The 21,994-nt window shown below is 37.5% G+C and overlaps 1 protein-coding gene across 6 annotated transcripts in view; it reads left to right on the forward strand.

Annotated features, from left to right (window-relative positions):
• Positions 1-21,994, forward strand: part of PDE4D (phosphodiesterase 4D) — a 1,473,810-nt gene that overhangs the window by 1,254,780 nt on the left and 197,036 nt on the right. For all 6 annotated transcript variants that reach the window (XM_047756094.1, XM_047756021.1, XM_047756175.1 and 3 more), the window contains one exon: positions 13,768-13,804. In XM_047756094.1, the coding sequence (XP_047612050.1) occupies positions 13,768-13,804 (37 nt within the window). The remainder of the gene's footprint in view (positions 1-13,767; positions 13,805-21,994) is intronic.

The following is a 21,994-nucleotide window of genomic DNA, read 5'->3' on the forward strand; positions in this document are numbered from 1 at the left end:
TTCCCACAACCTGTGCTGAGGTTCTCTGGGCCACCACTGGGAGCTAACATGGGTGCCAGGGGTATTTTAAATTTCAAGAGAAACACAGAAACATCTGTCAGTTATCTGGAGAAATAACAGCTTGACAGTTCCCAGTTTCAACTTTAGATCATTACTTTTCTTTCTGTGACATTGTATATTTGCAAAACTGGGATGTTGACGATTGCTATGATAAGAAGCAAGCATTGCTCAAAAATCACTGTGGACCAGAAAATGAGGCAGACTGTGTCCAAGCTCATTCCCAAGTGAGAAGTTGTGTAGAACTCAACAGATGCTCAGTTGTGGAGACAAAACCTTCTTAAATAGTTGGGACTAAATTCTTAATAGTTGCCACTATTAGTTATTTCTTTTGACCAATGAGGTGCTGTAAAATAACTGAGATGCTAAGAATGTCTTGAATTGAGAAAGTTTGAGAAACTTTCTCAAACACCTCTAGATTAAGGTGTTTATCAATGTCCTTAGGATTGGTGCTAAACAAACCTCTGTGAAAAAAGACATTTTGTTAAGAGAAAGAAAAATATTCAGCAGATTCAACTTTTGCTGAACCATGAACTTCTCGATGAGCTCTAGAGTTGAGAATTTATCCTAGTCTTAATTCTGTTAGGACCCCAGGTAGACAAAATAGTTTATTATTAACAAAAGTAATATTTTGGTAATGAGCCAGATAAACCAGGCTTTTTCTTCTATTCCCTGGGAGGTGGCAAGTTTTTATTATTAGTAGTATTGTCATTATTGAATATTGATAGGACCTCAAACTCACACTAGCCATTAAATACCAAGAAGTCTATTAGCAGAATATTCTAAGGTCATTGGCTACTAGAATTTTGCTACTTCTTTTCTTCTTTTCATTTTTTAAAAAAATTTCACTTCTTTTTCCAGTCCCAGGGATTGTTTTATTTCTAGCTCAAAAAAATAGGAGATCCATAAATGGTAAAATAATACTTATAAATTAGGCAAACATGCTTATTCAATTTCTGAATTAAGGAATTAAAAATATCATATTCCTAATCTCATACCCAAAGAATCATAGAAAGGAAGTTCTAATATTCTGACATTTTGAATGACTATATTTGTTAATGTCACAGGGTAAAAACAGTCAATTTTCATGTATTGCTGCAGCATTTTCTTGAGTGCTCCAGTCTTTTAAAATAACAAAATAATTAAGTTATGTGTTCTAATACCTCTTGCTTATCACTGCCAAAGTCATACATCCTGAGGTCTTAGGGGACGTGGAGAAATAAATGTTAATTGTGAAAAGTTCTTTAAAAAATAGAAATAAATTTTTAAAAAGGAGTTCCTGTTGTGGCTTAGTTGATTAAGAACCTGACTAGTAACCATGAGGACACAGGTTCAATCCCTGGCCTCGCTCAGTGGACTAAGGATCTGGTGTTGCCACGAGCTGAGGTGTAGGTTGCAGACGTGGCTCAGATCCTGCGTTGCTGTGGCTTTGGTGTAGATGTGGAGCTGTAGCTCTGATTTGAATCTCAGCCCCTAGCCTGGGAATTTCCACATGCTGCAGGTGCAGCCCTAAAAAAAAAGTTCTTAAACAGAGGGAAAAATAAATGGATATTGACCTAATATGTTAGAAATTCATTATTTTCATGCTAAGACTACTGAAATTCTATTGCATCTTTAGGAGAGTTTGCCCTAATATTTAGCATCAAATTTTCTTTCCTGAATTTCCTTAATACTTCATAGAGTGTTTGGACTCCAGTTTTAATTGAGAAAAAAAGAAAAACAAAACGGAAAAATAGTCACCTGAGTGTTCCCCAGCTCCTATACTCAATGAGAAAAATGTAGTGTGCAAATGAGCTGTTTCACCTCGTAAATGATTGACCATGTGGTTATGCTTTACCTCAGACTTAATACTTTACAAAGAGTAACATCTACTTTTTAAAAATGTGGGAGATTGGTAGCTTAATAATAAAAGTGATTACACCACAATTTTATGAGGTATCAAATCCCTGCTAGAGGGCAAACTCAAACCAACCTTGGTCAAGGAGAACTGCCTTACTTTTCAGTGTATACAAAGAACATAATCTGAGAGCAAAGTATGAATAAAATTAATTATCTGACTAAAATTAGGAAAGTTTAAAAGCCATCTTCAATGAAGAAGGCTAGCCCAGTAACCTACATAGTGCTGTTAGTGCAATGTGGCCTTAGATGAATGAACCAAGTTGAAAATTTGGGGTTCCTCCTGCTTCTTCCTTGACAGATGGCCATTACATAAGGGATTCTAGTTCTGTCAATTAAAGATACTGTGCCTGGGTGCTCTCAATTACTCTTCTATCCCAGTATTTTTTCCTGTATGTATTAAAGAAGACAAATCAAAACCATGCTCTAGCATTACAAAATGAAAATTTTCAGAACTTTAAATCCTGATAGGAGGTGGTGGGAATGTGGCAGGTGGTGATAGGTCAGGACAAAGAAGAAAGTTGCTTTCTAATGCAGGTAACCAACCTATGTCTTTTCCCACATTCTAAGTGAGTGTATTCATTGGCTGCATTTTCAGATGAGAGTGTCATGCTTTTACTCATTCTGCAAATATTGATAGTACCTACTTCATGTCTGGGTACTGTTTGAAGACACTATAGACCCATGAAAACAGGGCAAAAAATTTTTTTGCATCATACAGTCTTGTGATTTAAAAAATAATAATTCTAGGAGTTCCTGTCATGGCTCAGTGGTAACAAACCCGACTAGTATACATGAGGATGTCGGTTTGATCCCTGGCCTCGCTCATTGGGTTAAGGATCTGGCTTTGCCATGAGCTGAGGTGTAGTTCACAGACATGGCTCAGATCCCATGTTCATGTGGCTGTGATGCAGGCCAGCAGCTATAGCTCCAATTTGACCCCTAGCCTGGGAACTTCCATATGCCACAGGTGCAGCCCTAAAACATTAAAAAAAAAAAATTCTGCGTCCTTACCCAGATAGAAAAGGAGACTTAACCCATTAATATTCAGATTCCTATATAAAATCTCTTTCTACGTATACATCAATCACATGAAATATTTAGTTTGCTTATCAGACTTAGATCCTTAGTGAATTGTTCTCAATTCCTTCTGTACAGTTTTCTGAGCCACATAGGAAAAATAATCACACTCACTACTAGAACATTCATGCGACGTGCTTCTTGATATAAGATATATGAGGGGTTATTAGCAAATCATCCTAAGTCCCTGTAAGATGAAACATTTGAGGATATGCTATTACAAATGTGAAGAAAGAGAATCTTCAATCAGACCTGTGGTTTGTCTTCAGAAAAACCAAGTCAGTACTGTTGAACACTGGGCTTTGCTCTCAGATTCCTGGCACTTTGTAGTTGAGGTGAGATCTGCAGAAGAAATATCCCCGGATAGTCCATCTGCCTATTGTGCTTTCTCTCAGGCTTTGTGTCAGCTTCCTGACACAGGGTTTTTCTTAACCTTGGATTGACTACTGGATAGTTATGTGTAGATATATGTAAGGCATCGATTCTTACAACCTCTCAATAGAAGTAGAGGAGTTAAACGCAGAAAAAGAAAGGACAACTCTGTGCATGACTGCACATCTGGGAGGCTGTCCTGTCATAGGAAATCATTGAAGCAGTTCAGTGCATGATGTTGTCTGCTAGTAAATATTATAAATGGCCCTAAGACCAAGCCTTTTTTCTCTGTTTCTCTGAATAGCAGGGCTACATGCAGATCTCGTGTCTCTGTGTCTCAACAGGTTTTCTTCCTTTGGGACTTAGAGTCAGGCTGAATTTATTCTATCTACCAGGGCCAGTTTGGTTTTGTTCGGCTGGTTATTTTTTGTTCCTTTATTATTTATTCAGGCTGAATTTATTCTGTCTACCAGGCCAGTTTGGTTTGTTTGGCTGGTTATTTTTTGTTCCTTTTTTTGGTTTTTGTTTCTCTGCCAGAAAAATCAGAAAACAAGAATTACGGTTTATGCATTATCCAAAGGTTCCAGTGGTGATTTTTTTTAAAGTGCAATAAAGTAAAACTTTCATCCAATCTCTTATTTTTCAATTATGAGTTTTTGCTGTTGTTGTTTTTTTTGTTTGTTTTGTTTTGTTTTTTTTCAGAAGCTAAAAAAGGAGGCACTAAGAATTCTTTTACATAAAATCATGGAGTTAATTCCATGTGTTGACCTGACAGCACACTCTTGTTTTATGCCATTTCTTTTCTTTTCTTTTCTCTTCTTTTCTTTTCTTGTCTTTATTTTTTTAGAGCCACACCCACAGCATGTGGAAGTTCCCATGCTAGAGGTCTAATCAGCTGTAGGCGCCAGCCTACACCACAGCCACAGCAACGCCAGATCTGAGCCATGTCTGTGACCTACACCACGCTCACGGCAACGCCAGATCCTTAATCCACTGAGTGAGGCCAGGGATCGAACCCACAACCTCATGGTTCCTAGTCAGATTCGTTTCCACTGTGCCATGAGAGGAACTCCTGTTTTATGCTGTTTCATGTGCATTATTTATCTTAAATACATTGTTTCCATTCATTTACCCCACCTGCTATAGAGATTAGGTAAAATTTCCTACCTGTTTCAATATATTTTGGTGTTTTGTTTGTTTGTCTGCTCTGCATTGGTTTAAAGGTGGCCCATCTTGTACTTTTTATCCAGGAAAGCAACCTGATGTTTCCCAGACAGACAACTTGTATATAACCCAGCTCTCCAAACACAGGAGCACTTTGAATATGGTAAAAGTATGCCTCAAAGGTTTATGAACAGACCTCACAGTCACCAGTTCAAGTTCAAGATATTCACAAAGACTACCATGTTTTATCCTCTCTGGCTCTCAGCTTTGATAGACTCTTTGGGGATTGATGCAGATAGATAGGGGTACGTTCTTAAAATTGCCTGACATCTGTATAATCTTTATACTTGACATAGGATTCTCCCATGAAGTTTAGAACTTGATCTTCAAAACAGTCATGTAAGGAAACAAGGGAAAATATCATTAGCTCAGACTTACATATCACAAAATTCTGCTCAGAAATGCCATGTCTTGCACGCACTCACCCACACACATGCACGTGTGCATGCACATACACGTCATGAGTTAGAATCCAGGTATCTTGACCCTGAACATAATGATTTTGACCAACAGCTGCTGCCAGACAATGCCTTTGGCATTTGCTGGCAGATATAATACCCTCTGGATGAGAATATAATAATAGCAATTATACTAAAATCTTTATTCCCCTTTCAGGGGTGGAGAATCCTGATGGGCTTCTGAGCAAATCTTTCCTCTTATAAGGAAGAGCAAAAATTGTCTTTGCCAAACAATCAAGAATTGTTGTTCCATTAATATAGCAATGCTCTTTTGTTCTCAAGCTTAGAGTAGTTTTTTGTTTGTTTGTTTGTTTTTCCAGTTATACAAAGCATTGTCTTCTCTTATTACTGAAGTTTTGAAAGATTGCTCAAGAGGTGCACTGGTCAAGATGATAGCCACTAATCACTGATGACTCTCTCGATTTAAATCTATTAACATTAAATAAAGGTAGTATCCAGTTCCTCAGCTGCACTAGCCATATTTCCAGTGCTAAGTAGTCACTGTGTCTAGTGCAAACTGAACTGGACGGCACAGAAAGTGATATTTCCATCACTGCAGAAACTTCTGTTGGACTGTACTGAGTCTAGAATATGTACTTCTGTGGAGCCTCAGAATAGTCTGAATCCACTTGTGTGCAGAAAGCAACAACATGGTGCAGTGGAAGTGTGACAGTATGTAAAGGCTGGGTTTAAATCCAGTTCTGCTGCTCTTTTCCAATGCCCTGGGATTTTATTATTCAGTAAGACTTCAAAAACCATCTCGGCGACTGAGCCAGCATTACTAACTCCCTACTTTTCCAGATAAAGGACTTTAGTTAATAGAGAAATTCCCCCACTGATATACACACTCATTTTCTTTTTCAAAGGCATTTCGTTTCCATTTTTTAAAAAGGTGTATTCTCAGAATAAAGGAGAGTTTTTCAAAGGAATGTGGTTAACTTTTTTTAAAAAATATGACTTAAAAAAAATTCACTCTAAAGTTTGTGTTTATTCTCACCCTCACAAGGAGCAATGAGCATTCTGTCGGGTGAGCACCAGGTCTCAGCGTGGCATTTGGAAACCACTGAACTCTGCCACTTGCCAAGGGCATGACTGCCAATGAGTTACTTAAGTTCTCAGAACCGAGTTCCTTATCTTGAGAGGGAACATGAGCATCCATTTACCTCAGAGGCATCAGAATTAAATACCACGTGTCAGTCGGGCAGGGTCTGGTACGTAGTAGGCATGCAGAAAACGTACTGCGCTCATTCCTCTCCGTTTGATCACACCCTTCCTTTTAATCTACTGAATCATTTGATACCATGCAAATCTTGAAAAATTGTTGGACTACCTACCCATAAATTTTTTCCCTGGGAGCCCATCCTGGAGAAAAACCAAGAGTGCAGGGCCACTGACGTTAGGAACAGGCCAAAGAAGATAAACTGGGAAAGAAGAACCTGTTCCTAGAACACAGAGTGAGGGCCCTTGTGAAAGCTTGCTGTGTGTGCAGCCCTCTCCCCATCCTCCTCCCCCCTGGAAGTCAGCCATCAAAGTTTTGTGATGACAGTTTGTGACATCAGCACTCTTGATAGGATCCCTTATTGTATTGGCTTTTATAAAACAAAATAAATATGCTGAGTGAGTGCGTCCCTACATGTGCAAAACACTTTTATCATTTTAGAAAAGGAAAATCTGTTGCTATATAATTCTGAAAAGAGATTGTCTTTCATGCCATCATTTAACAAATTTGAGGTCATTTATTGACTTCATGAACATTCTCTAGTGAAACCTAAATTTTTGTTTTATGACAAAGAGGAGATTACTCTTCAGACTAGAGAATTTTTGCTTATGTTTCATTAGCTCCAATTTCACTTACTTCATCTTCAGTGCGTGTAAGATGAGCATACAAGGGCCCCAAATAGAGGGGTTTCGATTTAGGAATGTTTGGGGGCAAATATCAGGCCTTCATTTTTAAAGCATGAATAAGGAGTGAGCAAATGATTTAAGTGTCAGAAGACTAAATAACTTCTTAGGTCATGTTCTATGATATATTTTCGTTTTTTAACTTTTTAGGACTTTACTTTGGATAGCACTTCTAGTTTCACAGCCAAATTAAGAGGAAGGTACATAGATGTCCCATATACTTTCTGCCCCCATACCAGGGTGCAACATCTATTACAATTGATGAACCTGCATTGACATATTATATGTTCTTAATCTTATGAAATACACCTTAAAATGTAATGTATGCAAGGCAGATGTTCTTTGAAGGGTTTTTCCATTGAGTATTATAGGCTAAATAATACAGTAAATTCTCTTTGTGCTGATAAAGATGGTGGTGGGGTTCCCCCCACAATAACTTTTCCCCTTCTCATTTGAAATACAGAGGCAGAAAGTCAAAATGCTTCCCCTAGAATTACACTCACATGCACAAAGCAAGCATAAATACATTTACACATAGATATTTACATACATGTGCATATGCACAGAGGCCTTTATTAAATATGACATGCTTGCAATCTTACTACAGTCTGAGTATGGACATATGATATTGAATTATCAGCCAAAACTATCACCTGGGTAGGAAACAAAAACTTATTTTATTTCACTTAATTTATTATTTTAGGAAAGAAGGACATGAAAATCAGTAGGGGGGTAGGGATTTTTTTGTTTTTGTAAGTCATTTGGGTAATTTTTTTGGTTTTTATTTCTTTTGCATTTATATGAGACTCTTCCATTTATTGTTTTTATGGTACCTATCACCTTCATGAAATGGAAAATGTACTAGAGATTGAGCAGTGTTTTGGATGTGCTTTTGGCATTGATAAACACTGTTATAGATGCAGAACTGCCATGTTTAAGCACAGACCCACCAGAGTCATGTTGCCTAAATTTGAATCCTGGCCTCATCACAATGGGCATATGACTTTTTGGGGGTACTTCTTAGGTCTTTCATTCCTCATCTAAAAAAAAATTTTGTTATAGGAGATAACCAGTGTAGTGTATTTTCCACAGTGCATGAATCGTAGTAATTGGTTGGTAAATATTAGTTATCGTTATGGTTTTATAATCATCATAATCATTTGAAATTATTACCATTATTATCAGTTTGCTGGATATGTATACTCTGAATTTTAAAAATAATTATATTGAAAGCCCATTTAAGAAATAAAAAATAATAGAAAGGGCCCATTTTAAATTTTAATACCATATTAAAATATTAAAAGGATCCCCAGTATAGGATCCTTTTAATACCATATTAAAATATTAAAAGGATCCCCAGTATAGGAATCAATAAAACACCGAGTGACTTTGCTGGGCATCAGGGAAAGAGATGTCAGGACATGTTACTATTCAAATCTATTAGGAAATTGCAATTCAAGGTCAAAGAAAGGGTTAAAGATACATAAGCTAAGCTGTTTCTTCGTAACATTAAGAACATGGATGACCTCATTCACCTCTTTTTATAGACTAGGTATTAGCTTACCTGTCTGTTAAAACTGAGAAAAGGGCTGTGATTTGGTTTCTCCTTTTGGTGCTAGTCTGGAATGTAAATACAAAGGTGATCTTCAAGTGAGGACAAACATTACAACTTGATGACTGATAACTGTAGTTAGCATTATCAAAAAACCATCAAAACTGTGTATACAGACATGCACAAATGGCCTGGAGTTTGATATTGAAAATTTTCCAATTGGAAGATACTACCATACACAATACTGGACGGCTTTAATTTTGATTTATATTAAGTTACATTGTTTTTAGTTCTTAATAAATGTTGCTGGACATTCTTGCCAAAATGCATGTTTTGGTAGTTGTAATTCTAACTGCAGGACTGAGATTTTGTGTAAAATGGATTATATTAATTCTAAGCGGTAATAGTGTTGTAGGGGAGAAGCACCTTCAGGTGTGGCTGAGGTGGACTTTGTTTTATAAGAACTTCAGTCCCTGGGGTCCCATAAATGGAGGTAAAACTTAATTTTTTTCGACCTCCAGTGGAGCAAGTCCTAAATTAACAAACCAAGCAATGCAGAGAAGCTCTTTCCTTGGGTGAATCTGATACCAGTGAAGCAAAGTTTTCATTTGCTGATTTGTTTTAGCAGTATATTGTCTACTAGGAGTTTATGGAAATCATAGTACCTCCTTCATTAGCAACTTTAAAAGGGTCATTATATTCTTAAATGTGACATTTAGTACGGCTCAAAGCAATTATAACATTATTATTTTGGAAAAACAAATCATTAAAAATCATACCTATGGAAAAATGTATTTTCGTTTCACAAAATGTACTTGGTACCCAAGTTTTCCAGAATACTTTTATTGTCTAAAACCATAGTTTCATGATTTTAATTGAAAAAAGGGTAGCCACACTCTATGCTATATACCTGAAACTGATATAATATTGTAAGTCAGCTTTACTTCAAATTTTAAAAAGGGTAGCAAGATAAAATATGCAACATCCCCATGAATTTAGTACACAATGAACTCAAATTTCCTGTGTAGTGTTTTAATATTTAGCTTTGTTATGAGCATTTTGTCAAAATAAGCATGTTTGTTTTACTAGGCTGTTTTTATTTATTTATTTATTTTTAGGTTGTTTTAAAAGAATGAATAAAATGAACTTAAATTTATATGATTATTTAAAATTTTAAATTCAAAAATAGATTAGAACTTACCTTTTAAAATGTTTGGATGGACATCTACTTGAAAATTTTAGAAATACCTAAACATAGGCTACAGTTGTTAGAAATTATTTAAAAGTGGAAAGGCATATAAAATTTATCATGATTCAATATATTTAATTTTAAAAGCAAGATATAAAATGGAATATAGGCTATGATTCTAATTGTGTAAAAAATCATATACTCCATAAAAATCATATGTAACATACATATGGTCACATACATCCAGAAAGAAAATGTTATCAATAGTTTTCTTTGCATGGCTCAAAGTTTTTCCTATTTCCCAAACTTTCTATAGTTAATATGTGTTTTACATTATATATATATATATATATATATATATATATATATAAAGATTTAGATATATATAAGCTTTTTAAAAGATCAAGTATGTTGTGTTGTGTTTTTGTTTATTTTCTATCTCTGTACTTCTGTGAACATGAAAGAAAAATTCCTCCTGTGGCTAATTCTTGGGTATAGTCAAAAAGGGCTCCTAGAAACATTTTTATGCTTCTGATGCATTTTTTTATGTTGGGCTTTTATGTACCTATCAAAAATGACATACTTGTTTCCCTCTCATTCTAAAAGGGTGGATCAAAAGTGAGTTGATGAATGGGTGATAGTTTGAAGTCTAAGGGAAGAAAGACATGAGGATTTCAAAATACCACTATCTGTGTGTTTATCAATTCCCTAATCCTATTGATAAACTCCAGAGGAGAATGTCTTGCTGGTTTTATAGCCAGAGAGAATGAACCACAGAAGATCAAAAAGTTTGCTCAAGATTTGGAAAGTAAGCCCATGGCCCTTCTTCAAAGCGCTGGTTTCTTAAACTCACTTATCATCCTGAAATTTGCAGTGCATGATATTCAGAGGCAGCAGGTCCTTTGTGGCCACTAATGCTTTTTAGTATTTTAGGATTAGAGGTCTTCACTCAATGAAAGCTAAACTTTCTTCTAATTAACTGCATCTCCTTTTCCTTCTGGGTTGATAATAATAAATTGTGGAAAGGTTGTTGCCTAGGGCATTTCAAACGCAATCTTGAAATGGGCTAGTTTACAAAACTCTTATTTTCATGTGCTGCTCTAGGTTGAACTTAGTTTGTAAGAAGGCATATTGAAGTACTTGATTAGTTTCTGGATCCCAGTGAGGTCTCTTTGAGGGTTGGCTTTTTTTTTTTTTTTTTTTGTCTTTTTGCTATTTCTTGGGCCGCTCCCGCGGCATATGGAGGTTCCCAGGCTAGGGGTCGAATCGGAGCTGTAGCCACCGGCCTACGCCAGAGCCACAGCAACGCAGGATCCGAGCCTCGTCTGCAACCTACACCACAGCTCACGGCAACGCCGGATCATTAACCCACTGAGCAAGGGCAGGGACGGAACCCGCAACCTCATGGTTCCTAGTCGGATTCGTTAACCACTGCGCCACGACGGGAACTCCGGGTTGGCTTTTTGATTGCACTCTTTCAGTTTCTTGCCAATGTTTATGGCATCTTACTGCTGAAAGAATGAGGGTAGGAAATAAAGCATGGAACTAAATACTAAAAAGTGGTAGAAGGATAGCTAAGGGCAAAGGGGCTAATTCTTGACTCTATTCTCATTCCTCTCTGGAGAAACAGAAAATTTACTAGTGCACTGTTGAGCCTCAAATTCCCCTGCCTCCAGGAGCGCAGGCTCAGAACCCAGCAAGGCTTCTCTTTGAGGGAGGAAAGAGGCTGTCCCGCCCCAGGGGCTAGAGGCCAAGGGGCTCAGTTCAGCCCATGGTAACCAGGATAGGTGGCTGAAGAAGTCTTAGACAAAGATTTTTAAACTAGGTATTCAGCATTTATTCAAAGATCATGTAAGCCTCACATATTTTTTTTAATTTAATTTATTTTTTTATTACTCAAATGAATTTATCACATCTGTAGTTATATAATGATCATAACAATCCAGTTTCACAGGATTTCCATCCCATAACCCAACCACATCCCCCCACCCCCCAAACTCTCTCCTCCGGAGACCGTAAGGTGTTTTTCAATGTCTGTGAGTCAGCATCTGTTCTGCAAAGAAGTTCAGTCTGTCTTTTTTTCAAATTCCACATGTCAGTGAAAGCATTTGATGTTGGTGTCTCGTTGCATGGGTGACTTCACTTAGTGTAATAATTTCTAGGTCCATCCATGTTGCCAAAAAATGCTGGTATTAAGTTCTTTTTAATGGCTGAGTAATATTCCATTGTGTACCACAGCTTCTTGATCCACTCCTCTGTCAATGGACATTTAGGTTGTTTCCATGTCTTTCCACTATTTCCTTGCAAATAGTGCCACAATGAACAAGCCTCACTTAATTTTGAGAAGAAAAGGATAGGCTATTTTTTGAGGACATTTGCTACTGAAATGCTGGGAATAATTCCACTGTGATGAAAATGAAACAATCTTGAGCTATTTGGCAAAAACAATTTCCAGGCAAGTCCAAAGAATTATCTCCATCACTAAAACTACAACTGACTTTCTTTATGCTTTGATGAGGAAATGAAGCAAGACCGATAAATTATCCTAAATATTGTATGTTCTAAATATATCTTTTACAGTACTTGGGAATGAAATACAACCAAAGATACACTTGAGTGTTTTAATAAACACTCACATACTTTTCAGTGTAGAGAGATCCAGATCCAGTGTAATCAATGTGAAAAATTGAGAGATTTATTTCCAGGGATTAATTTCAGAATGATGCAGTGCTTTGGTCAAAATAACTTAAGTTCTTAGGACATAAATTTTGTAGTCAGACATTTTAAAGAATAAAATGGAAAGACAAACTATGCCTTGTGAAAATACCTAGATTTTGTATTAAATTTTTGTTCTCGAAATAATCTCTCCAAAGAACAGGCACCTTTCAAAGAAAGTAATTCTGGAACAAAAAGGGTGCAGAAAAAAACCACCCTTTAAAGTATGTTCTGCCCCTTTTCTGCTTTTCATTTTCCCACACTTTGAATTTCAAAGATTCCCTGTGTAATTTGATTATGACCGTAATGACTGGTCTAATTATTTGTAACAATCCGTCTACTAACGTCATCCATAGGCTGCTTTGTGCTGAAGCATATTTCATGAGTGTTGTTTTAGGTCACTCAGACCCTTTCCAGAATTGTTCACGAGTGAGTGAACAGTTCAGTTGCAATGTTCTCAATGTCATGTCCGAAAGCTTTCTGTGTAGAATAATTCCATTCACTTTTAATGAAAGAGCTCCAACCAGCTAGATGAGAAATAGCATGTGGAGATTTTGGAAATCCTCTCACAAACTATTCATACTAAAAAAATACCACGAAAGAACTCTGGGCCCAAGTTTCTCACTTTCTTCCAAGTGGAACGTTGCACAACTTTCATTGCTTTTCCCAGCCCCTTTGAGACACGTCATGCTGACACCTTGCTCCTGCATCCTCTGCATGGTGTAGCAGAGGTTGCCCCAGCAACAGCACACATGGGGTAACATTCTCCCATAACTCCGGCGGCTGGGATTGTGAGTCATTTGAAAAGTTTCACTGGGTTTTTATTAGCGTATGATGCAGTCCCATGTCATCTACAGATCCGAGCCCGTCCAAGACTCGCACACCATGATGCAGAACACCGGATGCTCATCACCTCCCAATGGTAGATGGTCCAGGGACCTCTCACCACAGCCACTGCTGTTGCTGGCTCCTTCCCTTGTGCCCCTCAGTAATACCTACCATAAGCAGCCAAGGGTAAAACTGAGGCCGTGCTGCTGGAATTCCATTTCTTCTGTTGTGTATCCTGTGTGCTTAACAAGTGGCAGTGACCTTGGTGGATGATCAAGAAGCCCCTCTTTTCACCCAGGGAACTGGACAATGGTTAGCATCCCAGAAGACACATCTTCATCCCTGTGACTGAGAAGAACATGTGTTGAAGAATAAGGATGGAATTACTGTAATTCTCTCTGGGGATTTATGAGTGTGAAACTTATGATTTAATATTGCTTGAAAGTGGTCCTCAAGTGATCAGTGTCGCCTAATGTGGGATTTTTGTTTTGCAGACATGGAGATGACCTGATTGTGACTCCCTTTGCACAGGTAAGCACAGCTTGCAGAATGGACAGACTTCTCACTCATCTGAAAATTTAATGGTGGGGGTTAGTTCTGGTTCTTAATTTCATTCTAAATCAGACACAAATACAAATTACGTGGTTCATTCGAATAATATAAAAGCAATGCTAGAGCATGTAACCTTGCCCATGCTGGTCTGTTTCCTATAAACCCATAGACCCACAGTGTCTTGGCTTCAAATTACAAATTACCTAAGTGACATACTTAAATGAGACCACATTTCCTTAACTGACATAAGCACTAGAAGAGGAAAGCTATATCAGAGATTAAATTACATTTAGTATAATTAGGTGCATGACCAGTGCTTGAAATTCAATATTCCAATTCAACCTAATGTTCTATTTACTCTTTTTTCAAACATGTTATTTGTCCAAAGATGTAGCTGAGTGATGTATTTATGTTTATTTGTTCCTTTAGGTATACAAATCATGAAAATACTTTAACCACATGACAGAAATGCTAGAAGGTGAAAAAAAAAATCCAAAGAATTTTGGAATATATACAAAGCGGTCGATAACCAGATAGTCTTTGTATAGACCAGTGCTTCTCAACACTAGCTACACATTAAATCACCTAGAAAGCTTTTATCCCATGCTGCACCTCTGATCAGTTGAATCTAAAAATCTGGGGTTTTGACCCAAGTATCTATCATTTTTAAAGGCTCTGGTATTTTCTCAGGAAAAGTGGAGAGCCCCTGATATAGACAGACTGGGGACAGAATGGGATAAAACTGATTGAACCTGGGGCATGAAGCAGGTTTAAAGCCACCACTGACTGTTAATAAGAAATGTGAACCAAAGGGTCATGCAAATCATAATCAAGGCTGTATTGACACTACCTCTAGTACTCCTAGAACCTCACTTAACTTCTCTAAGACATTTTTTATCCAGTTGGTAAAATTGGGGGCTCAGCTGGATAAAATAGTCAGGCTTTAGTCAAAGCCCATTACCACTTCTTGATAAGTGAATGAACTTGGGCAAGTGACTGAACTTGGGCAAGTTTGGTTTCCTCCTCTTTGAAATGACAGTTCCAAGACTGCCTGCCTGATAAGGTTATCAAGAGATTTAAATAATGTAAAATGTGCAGCACAATTTCTAGAAAATAAAATACTTGATGAATTTTGTGTTGTTATCAGTAAGGATTCTTTCATCTCCAAAATGTCATAATTGGCATTGTTTTTTAAAAAAATGCATAATGGGGAGTTCGTGGCGCAGTGGTTAACGAATCCGACTAGGAACCATGAGGTTGCAGGTTCGGTCCCTGCCCTTGCTCAGTGGGTTAATGATCCGGTGTTGCCGTGAGCTGTGGTGTAGGTTGCAGACGCAGCTCGGATCCTGCGTTGCTGTGGCTCTGGCATAGGCTGGCAGCTACAGTTCAGATTAGACCCCTAGCCTGGGAACCTCCATATGCCGCAGGAGCGGCCCAAGAAATGGCAAAAAGACAAAAAAAAAAAAAAAAGCATAATGGCAGCATTTGGATAGCAGGATTATGTATGATACTTCCACTTTTAAAATTTCCTGAAATTTTTTATTGCTACAATTTAAACCAAAAATTTAAATGAGTCCATAAATAACAAAATACATAGTGCTCTTTTTCATTAATGCAGGCAATTAAAAGTAGAATACAACCACAATCCCTTTCAGAAGGTTAATGTCTCATTTGCTTAGGGTTTTGCTGGAGGTCATGAATTCTTTCTGATATTTATATTTCTGTGTTCAAAAATGTACAGTTGTATGTTTTCGTCGTATTTTGTGACGGCAAAATCTTATAAAGCTAAGGATTTTAATTGGTTACTATTGGGAACCCATAACTTTATGTCTAAGAACTGAGAGCTGGATAGACAGAATAAATCAGGCAAAATAATATGTAAATACCCATCATCAAGTGTAGAAGCCATCATTCCAACTTGAGTTTATTTAGGTAGCTTTTCTTGCTTTTAACTAAAATCTCTAGGTATTGGTGTAAGAAAAATGTATGTAAATATATAGTAAAATGTGAAAGAAATATTCTGAGTGTGATATTCTTTATCTTCTTACTTTAAGTAGTATTTGTGCATCTCCAGCTAGTTGATCAATGCATTTGACTTGGACTTTGCTCTCAGCACTCTTAAGTTCTAAGGCAATCTCGTCTTCTCATAACTAGACATTTTCTGTAGTGTACTTAAAATCTCCAAAAAACTGATAGAATTTCAGTTTACTGAGAAATGCATATGTAAAATATCATTTAGTCTGTGTTAGTAAGCTATTTAATTAAATAAATGTGTACTTAAAATCCTTGAAAGTGGAACTTTGAATAAAAACCAACTCTGGAATTTGTGTGTGTGTATGTGTGTGTATACACACACTTGAAAATAATCCTGGAATCTATTTAGAAGAGTTTGCCTATGATTAGCTTAACGACTCAACAACTTACAGAATGTGGTTATTGTCCCAGAGGCTACAGATTTTTTTTAAGTGGCTTTATCACAGTTTTCACAAATGGCCTTTTCCTAGGGTATATGATCTAGAAAGCTATACCAGAATTTGAAAGAAGGAAGGAAGGAAGGAAGGTGGGAAGGAAGGAGGGAAGGAAGGAAGGAAGGAGAAAGAGAGAAAGAGAGAGAGAGAGAGAGAGAGAGAGAGAGAGAGAGAGAGAGAGAGAGAGAGAGAGAGAGAGAGAGAGAGAGAGAGAGAAAGAAAGAAAGAAAGAAAGAAAGAAAGAAAGAAAGAAAGAAAGAAAGAAAGAAAGAAAGAAAGAAAGAAAGAAAGAAAGAAGAAAGAGAAAAAAGCTTGTTAAACCCTGAACAGTTTTGCTACTGATGGAGCATCTTTGGGGAAGCAGGTAAGAAAGAAGGTCCAGTTAGTGGCAGTTTGTGTATAGCCTTCTCTTAAGCCTGATTGGATACCACTAGCTTATTTTGTTGGCCTAGGCAATATGTCCTCAATTTTTTAATACAGGATAGAATAGTCACCATTTAATGCTAAATATTATAATGCCTGAACCATAAGATATTTATGTCCCTTGATGTGATACCGACCTTATTTGGTCACATATACCATGGCCCTTTTCACCAGTGGAAAGAAAACAGTAGATATTAGGTCACTCAGGGAAATGTTCAAATAGACCAAGGAATTTCCCCCTTTCCCCAGCCTGCTTTGAGGTTGGGAATTTCACACTAGATTCTTCCAGTGAAAAAGCTATACTGCTTTCAAAATAGAATCTTTTGCATGAAACATTTAGAAAAGAAATAGAAGCAAAAGGAAGAAAAAGAAAATTTCCTGTAATTCCAACCCCCAAAATAACTGCTGTTGACATTTTACTTTCTATCCCTTTAGATTTATTTTTCCGTGTGTATTGTCCTTCCCATAAATCTTAAAAATGGGCCTCCCACTCTCTAAAGTTGTCAAAGTCTCTTTTCAAGCCCATCTTATCTTCTGCCTATTCTTGCGAACTCATTTCTTTATGCCTGGGTTTATCTCCAAGACCTGAAAGGATCCCTCCCTGTTGTTTCCCAGTCTTGGTTTCCTGGGAAGCTAGGGGAATAAAATATTAACTTATAAGAGAATTTAAGAAGAACTGCAAGTTCGTATTCCACTTTGATGGACAGGGCTGATACCTGCAACATGGTGCATAGATATAACCCACCAGAGCCCTCCCAAGCCACACACTGTCGGGGTTAGACATTCTTGCTGCTGAACCTAAACTCTTTCCCACTTCCAGTTTCTTATGGTTTCCCCTGTATGTTCAGAATCCTTTTGATCCCCAGGAAGATAACCTCTCTAAATGTTTTCTTTGTTTCCATTTAAAAATAAATATCGCTCCCGTTTTTTGAAATCTTTTGGTGTGGGTGTTCTGTTAGGCTAAGCGTTGTCAAAAATGAATCTTAACGCCTTACCCTGTGATGATGCTCAGCGGGTGGCCTTTTCCTCCCAAGGGTGCGGAGTCACAATTTGGCCAGAGTTCCTGTGGGGACCAAAGGTAGACCAAGGAGGCACAACACGTAGGGAACCCTGCTTTGTAGTGAGGTGCCTCTGACCCCACCTTTCCCATTATTTGTGATAGGACTACCTTGTAAAACTCAAAAAGTCAACCAGAATTCTCATCTGGAGGTGCACAATATTCAAAGAAGTAAACATCTTTAAGTAAAGAAAAGACAGGAAATATCCAGATATTATCTTGGATCCCTGGAAAGACCTCATGTCATTCAGACTAGGAGATATGCCTGATTTAAAAATAGAGGGTAAGAACAGCCAAGTCATCTTATCTTTACTCTTACCAAAATACAGCCTCTGGGATAATTTTAGGGAAAATGTAGTGGTTATTAACTCTGTAAAACAGTACTATTCCATGGTAATTGGACATTGTCAGTTTTTTTAAAGACCTTTTATGTCTCTTCCCCATTTCTCCCAGAAACGGCAATCTTGTGGTCTTATCACTGAATCCAGTAGGTTCTTGTTACCGCATTAGAAAGGAAGTCATAACATTTCTGTTGCTTCTACTTGTTAGGTTTTTTTCAATCGTTCATTAAAATAAATCTCAGTAGTATGTTCTAGGGATCTTAGTACTTTTTAGTTTGAACTATTTGAAACTATCAAGTCAATCTTTGTTGACATATAAAAAGAGCAATTTCATATTGTTTAACCAAAATATAACATGGAAAGATGTTTCCATGTTTCCATATAATGACCTTTCTATCTTGTGTATAATCATTATTTGTCTCCAGTTTTTTTTTTTTTTTTTTTTTTCTGGCAGTAAAACCAAGACAAGAAATTCTCCCTCCTTGCCCTACCCACCCCAAGGTCTGTGACAACTCATGGTCTGTGTTTTGGTGCCATCTAGTGGCATAAAGTGTGGTTAGCATGAAAAAGAATCCTCAAAACTCTGCTTTTTAAGTGGGAATTTTTAACTTGAATGTTATTGCCACATCTTTTTATTGAAGCAATCTCTTTAAATATTTTCAAATAGTTACTGTTATATAAGTGTATATTTTTTTTTGGCTTGTATGTTCATATGTTTAACTTTTTAATGAAGTCCACATTTCCCTGCCATTTTCAGTGAATCTTATTGGTTAATAAATGTTTAGAAATACCTAAGAAAGTCTGAGATTAGTGTGTGCAAATAGCATTTAATCCCTTTCATGCTCCAGTACATTTCTGTACAAAAATTTTCCATGACATTGTAATAATTTCTTTCCTAAAGTGTATTATTTTTCATCATTCCCAATGTATTTTAACCTTGACTGATTATACTTTTGCTTGGAGGGGCAGAAGAGAAAGAAATGACCTTCATTTTCTAACCATTGAACTGTGTGGGAGAAAACCTCAGGGAACTTTTTGATTAGCAAGCATTAAAGAGTGGAGAAAATTGTAGGAGCATTAGAGCCCAGACTCTAGCTCTTAAAGGATTGAATTCAAGGGAAGTGAGAGTGGCCCTGTAACAAAAACAAAGGGTAATTGAACTTTAACTCAGGGCCTTGTGTAAAACTGCCTCTAGTTCTCCACCACCTGCAGTAGCAGATGCCTCACCCTATGTCCAGCAGTGCAGGTGAGAGCAGGAAAGACTAACACAGTGTCTTCATGATATGGACACCCAGGATCACCCCACTAGGCCTGGGACAACACCCTCCTTACAACATTTGTTTGGGACTTTTATTTACGCTTCTGTCTGTACCATCTGTGTCATGGTGCAGAAGATCAAGTTAATACTTAATAAAGCCTTTATCAAATATTATTTGTCCCCACAAAAACAATAATGTAATACTTGCACATATAGGGGATGATGTATCTACAAGGGTATTTACTGCAGCAGTGTGTATAAAAATAAAATTTAGGAGACAAGCAGCTGAATGGAGGATAAGCAGCTGAATGGAGGAGAGGCTCAGACGGAGAAACCTATTTTTACTTTTCATTGTGAAATATTTCATCCATATAAGAGAAGATATCTAGAGACTTTCTAAAAGATAAAGAACAATACTAAAATCAACAGTTTAAGAAATAGAACAGTGCCAATATTTTAATGCCTCCAAGGGTCCCCCAGTTTTATCTGTTGGCCTCTTCTCAGAAATAACAATAATTTTGATTTTTTTCTTTGTTATTGAGAGAGAGAGACAATTTACTTTTAAATGTGTACCATGTAAAGATATAGATTATGCAAATAAGTACAAAATAAAAATGTAATTTAAAAACCAAAATGAAATCCTCTAATTTAATATCTTTATTATATCTGAGGCAAAAACCTTTATACAGAAAAACAAGTGGAGTGTATCTTTCATGAAGTAATGCTTTCTTTCAAATGAGCACAGATCATGAGTTACCTGCGGTCCTATTTCTGTTTGCCCAATTGTCAGATGCAGGGCACTTACCTTAATTTATTAAAACAAAATTCTCAGAATTCTGAGGTTAAATTTTAGCCTAGAATAAGGATTGATGGGGGGCAATAATCTTAAAATGTTTTATTAGTGTACTTAATATTCAATTCTTAAAGCCTAAATTCAGCCTGCATGGTTTAATGACAGTGGGTCATTTGTCAGATTTCTTTCTGCATCATTCAAGATTTCATGCCTGATAAAAGACAGCATGGTTTGATGTCAGCAGTTGGCCGGTCGAATCCTCCGTCATAGGCAGGGTGACCTTTCGGCACTGTGAGCTGTTTATATGTGATAATGGACCAGATTTTTCCAGGGAGTGAGTTAATCATGGTTGGCACCTTACAAAACGCCATTAACTCCTTCAGGGGATAGTGCTGTAGGTCACTGTCCTGGGCATAAACAGGACCCCAGTGACCTACAAGAAGGAATGCCAGTTTAAAAAATGTCTGAGACGTTTTTGTCTTAGAACAAAAATTTAGACTGATTTTAGTCTCGGTCAGCATCCAGTGAAAAAAATTCTGGGAACAGACCTGGAGCCCTGGTAACATTATAAATTTGCCCCCCATCTCTTGCATATTGTCATTAAGAGACATTAAGTAGATTCTCAGCACACATGCCCAATCATTAGTCAAATGGAATGTTGCCTTGTTGGGCTAATAGTCCCTGAGCGCCTTGTGTTTGCCAGACACTGTTCTGGACACCTTACCTGTCATCTCATCACATTTTCACAACAGCCCCTGAGGTAGACGGCACTCTCCTGCTTGCCAGATGAGTAACTAAGCTTCAGATAAACGATGGAACTTGTCTGAGTTCACATGTTGACTGTAACAGAGCCAGGCCATCTGGGCTGTGATGTGGTATCTACAAAGGCATCTGAAATCTAGGTTTGGGAGAAACTTAACGTTCCCATTGTCACCCAGAGGGCCTTTGACCTTAGCAACTCTAGGCTCCACCCTGAGGGGAAACTTGCCCATTCTAGGAGAAAGTGGGAGGAGATGGTGCTCCCTAACTTCTGATTGTTTTGCCACTGTCCAGCTTCACTAGAATTAGAAAAAAAGGAAGGGCTATCAGAAATAGTGGGGCCTACTGGTCCTGCCTTGTGTGTGTGTGGATTATGTTGTGTCTCAGTAATCATTTATTCAACAAAATTTTGTGTCTTTCATGGGCCAGGCACTGTGCACATTCAGGGCAGTCTCATTTTATTCAAGACCTTATAATTCATGAATCAGATAACCTTCACAAGGAAAGGAATCTCTATGTATTAGCTAGAGTAGCCCTGTGGCAAAAGTGCAAAAACAATTTAAAATGTACATAGTTTGGAGTTCCCGTCATGGCTCAGCGGAAATGAATCTGACTAGCATACATGAGGAAGTAGGTTCGATCCCTGGCCTCACTCAGTGAGTTAAGAATCTGGTGTTGCCATGAGCTGTGGTGTATGTAGGTTGCAGATGCAGCTGGGATCTGGCATGGCTATGGCTGTGGCGTAGGCCAGGCGGTACAGCTGCAATTTGACCCCTAGTCTGAGAACCTCCATATGCAGCAGTTGCAGCCCTAAAAAGACCAAAAAAAAAAAAAGTGTGTGGTTTGTGGATTTTAAGATTATGGCATTCTTGGTTTGAAGAGAACTTGGTAAGAGAACTGTTTTACATTTTGCCCTTAAAGTGAGACTTTATGAATATTTCATATTACATGATTTGAAATTTGCATAAAATGCAATAGCACTCTGTATATTGCCTGGGACATTGTTTTTTTGGTGGCTGAGGAATCCAGAAATACTGTGGCAGTTGCTGCTCCTGTCACCATATTCATAG

The sequence above is a fragment of the Phacochoerus africanus genome, chromosome 1 (assembly GCF_016906955.1).
Source record: "Phacochoerus africanus isolate WHEZ1 chromosome 1, ROS_Pafr_v1, whole genome shotgun sequence".
Lineage (NCBI taxonomy): Eukaryota > Metazoa > Chordata > Mammalia > Artiodactyla > Suidae > Phacochoerus > Phacochoerus africanus.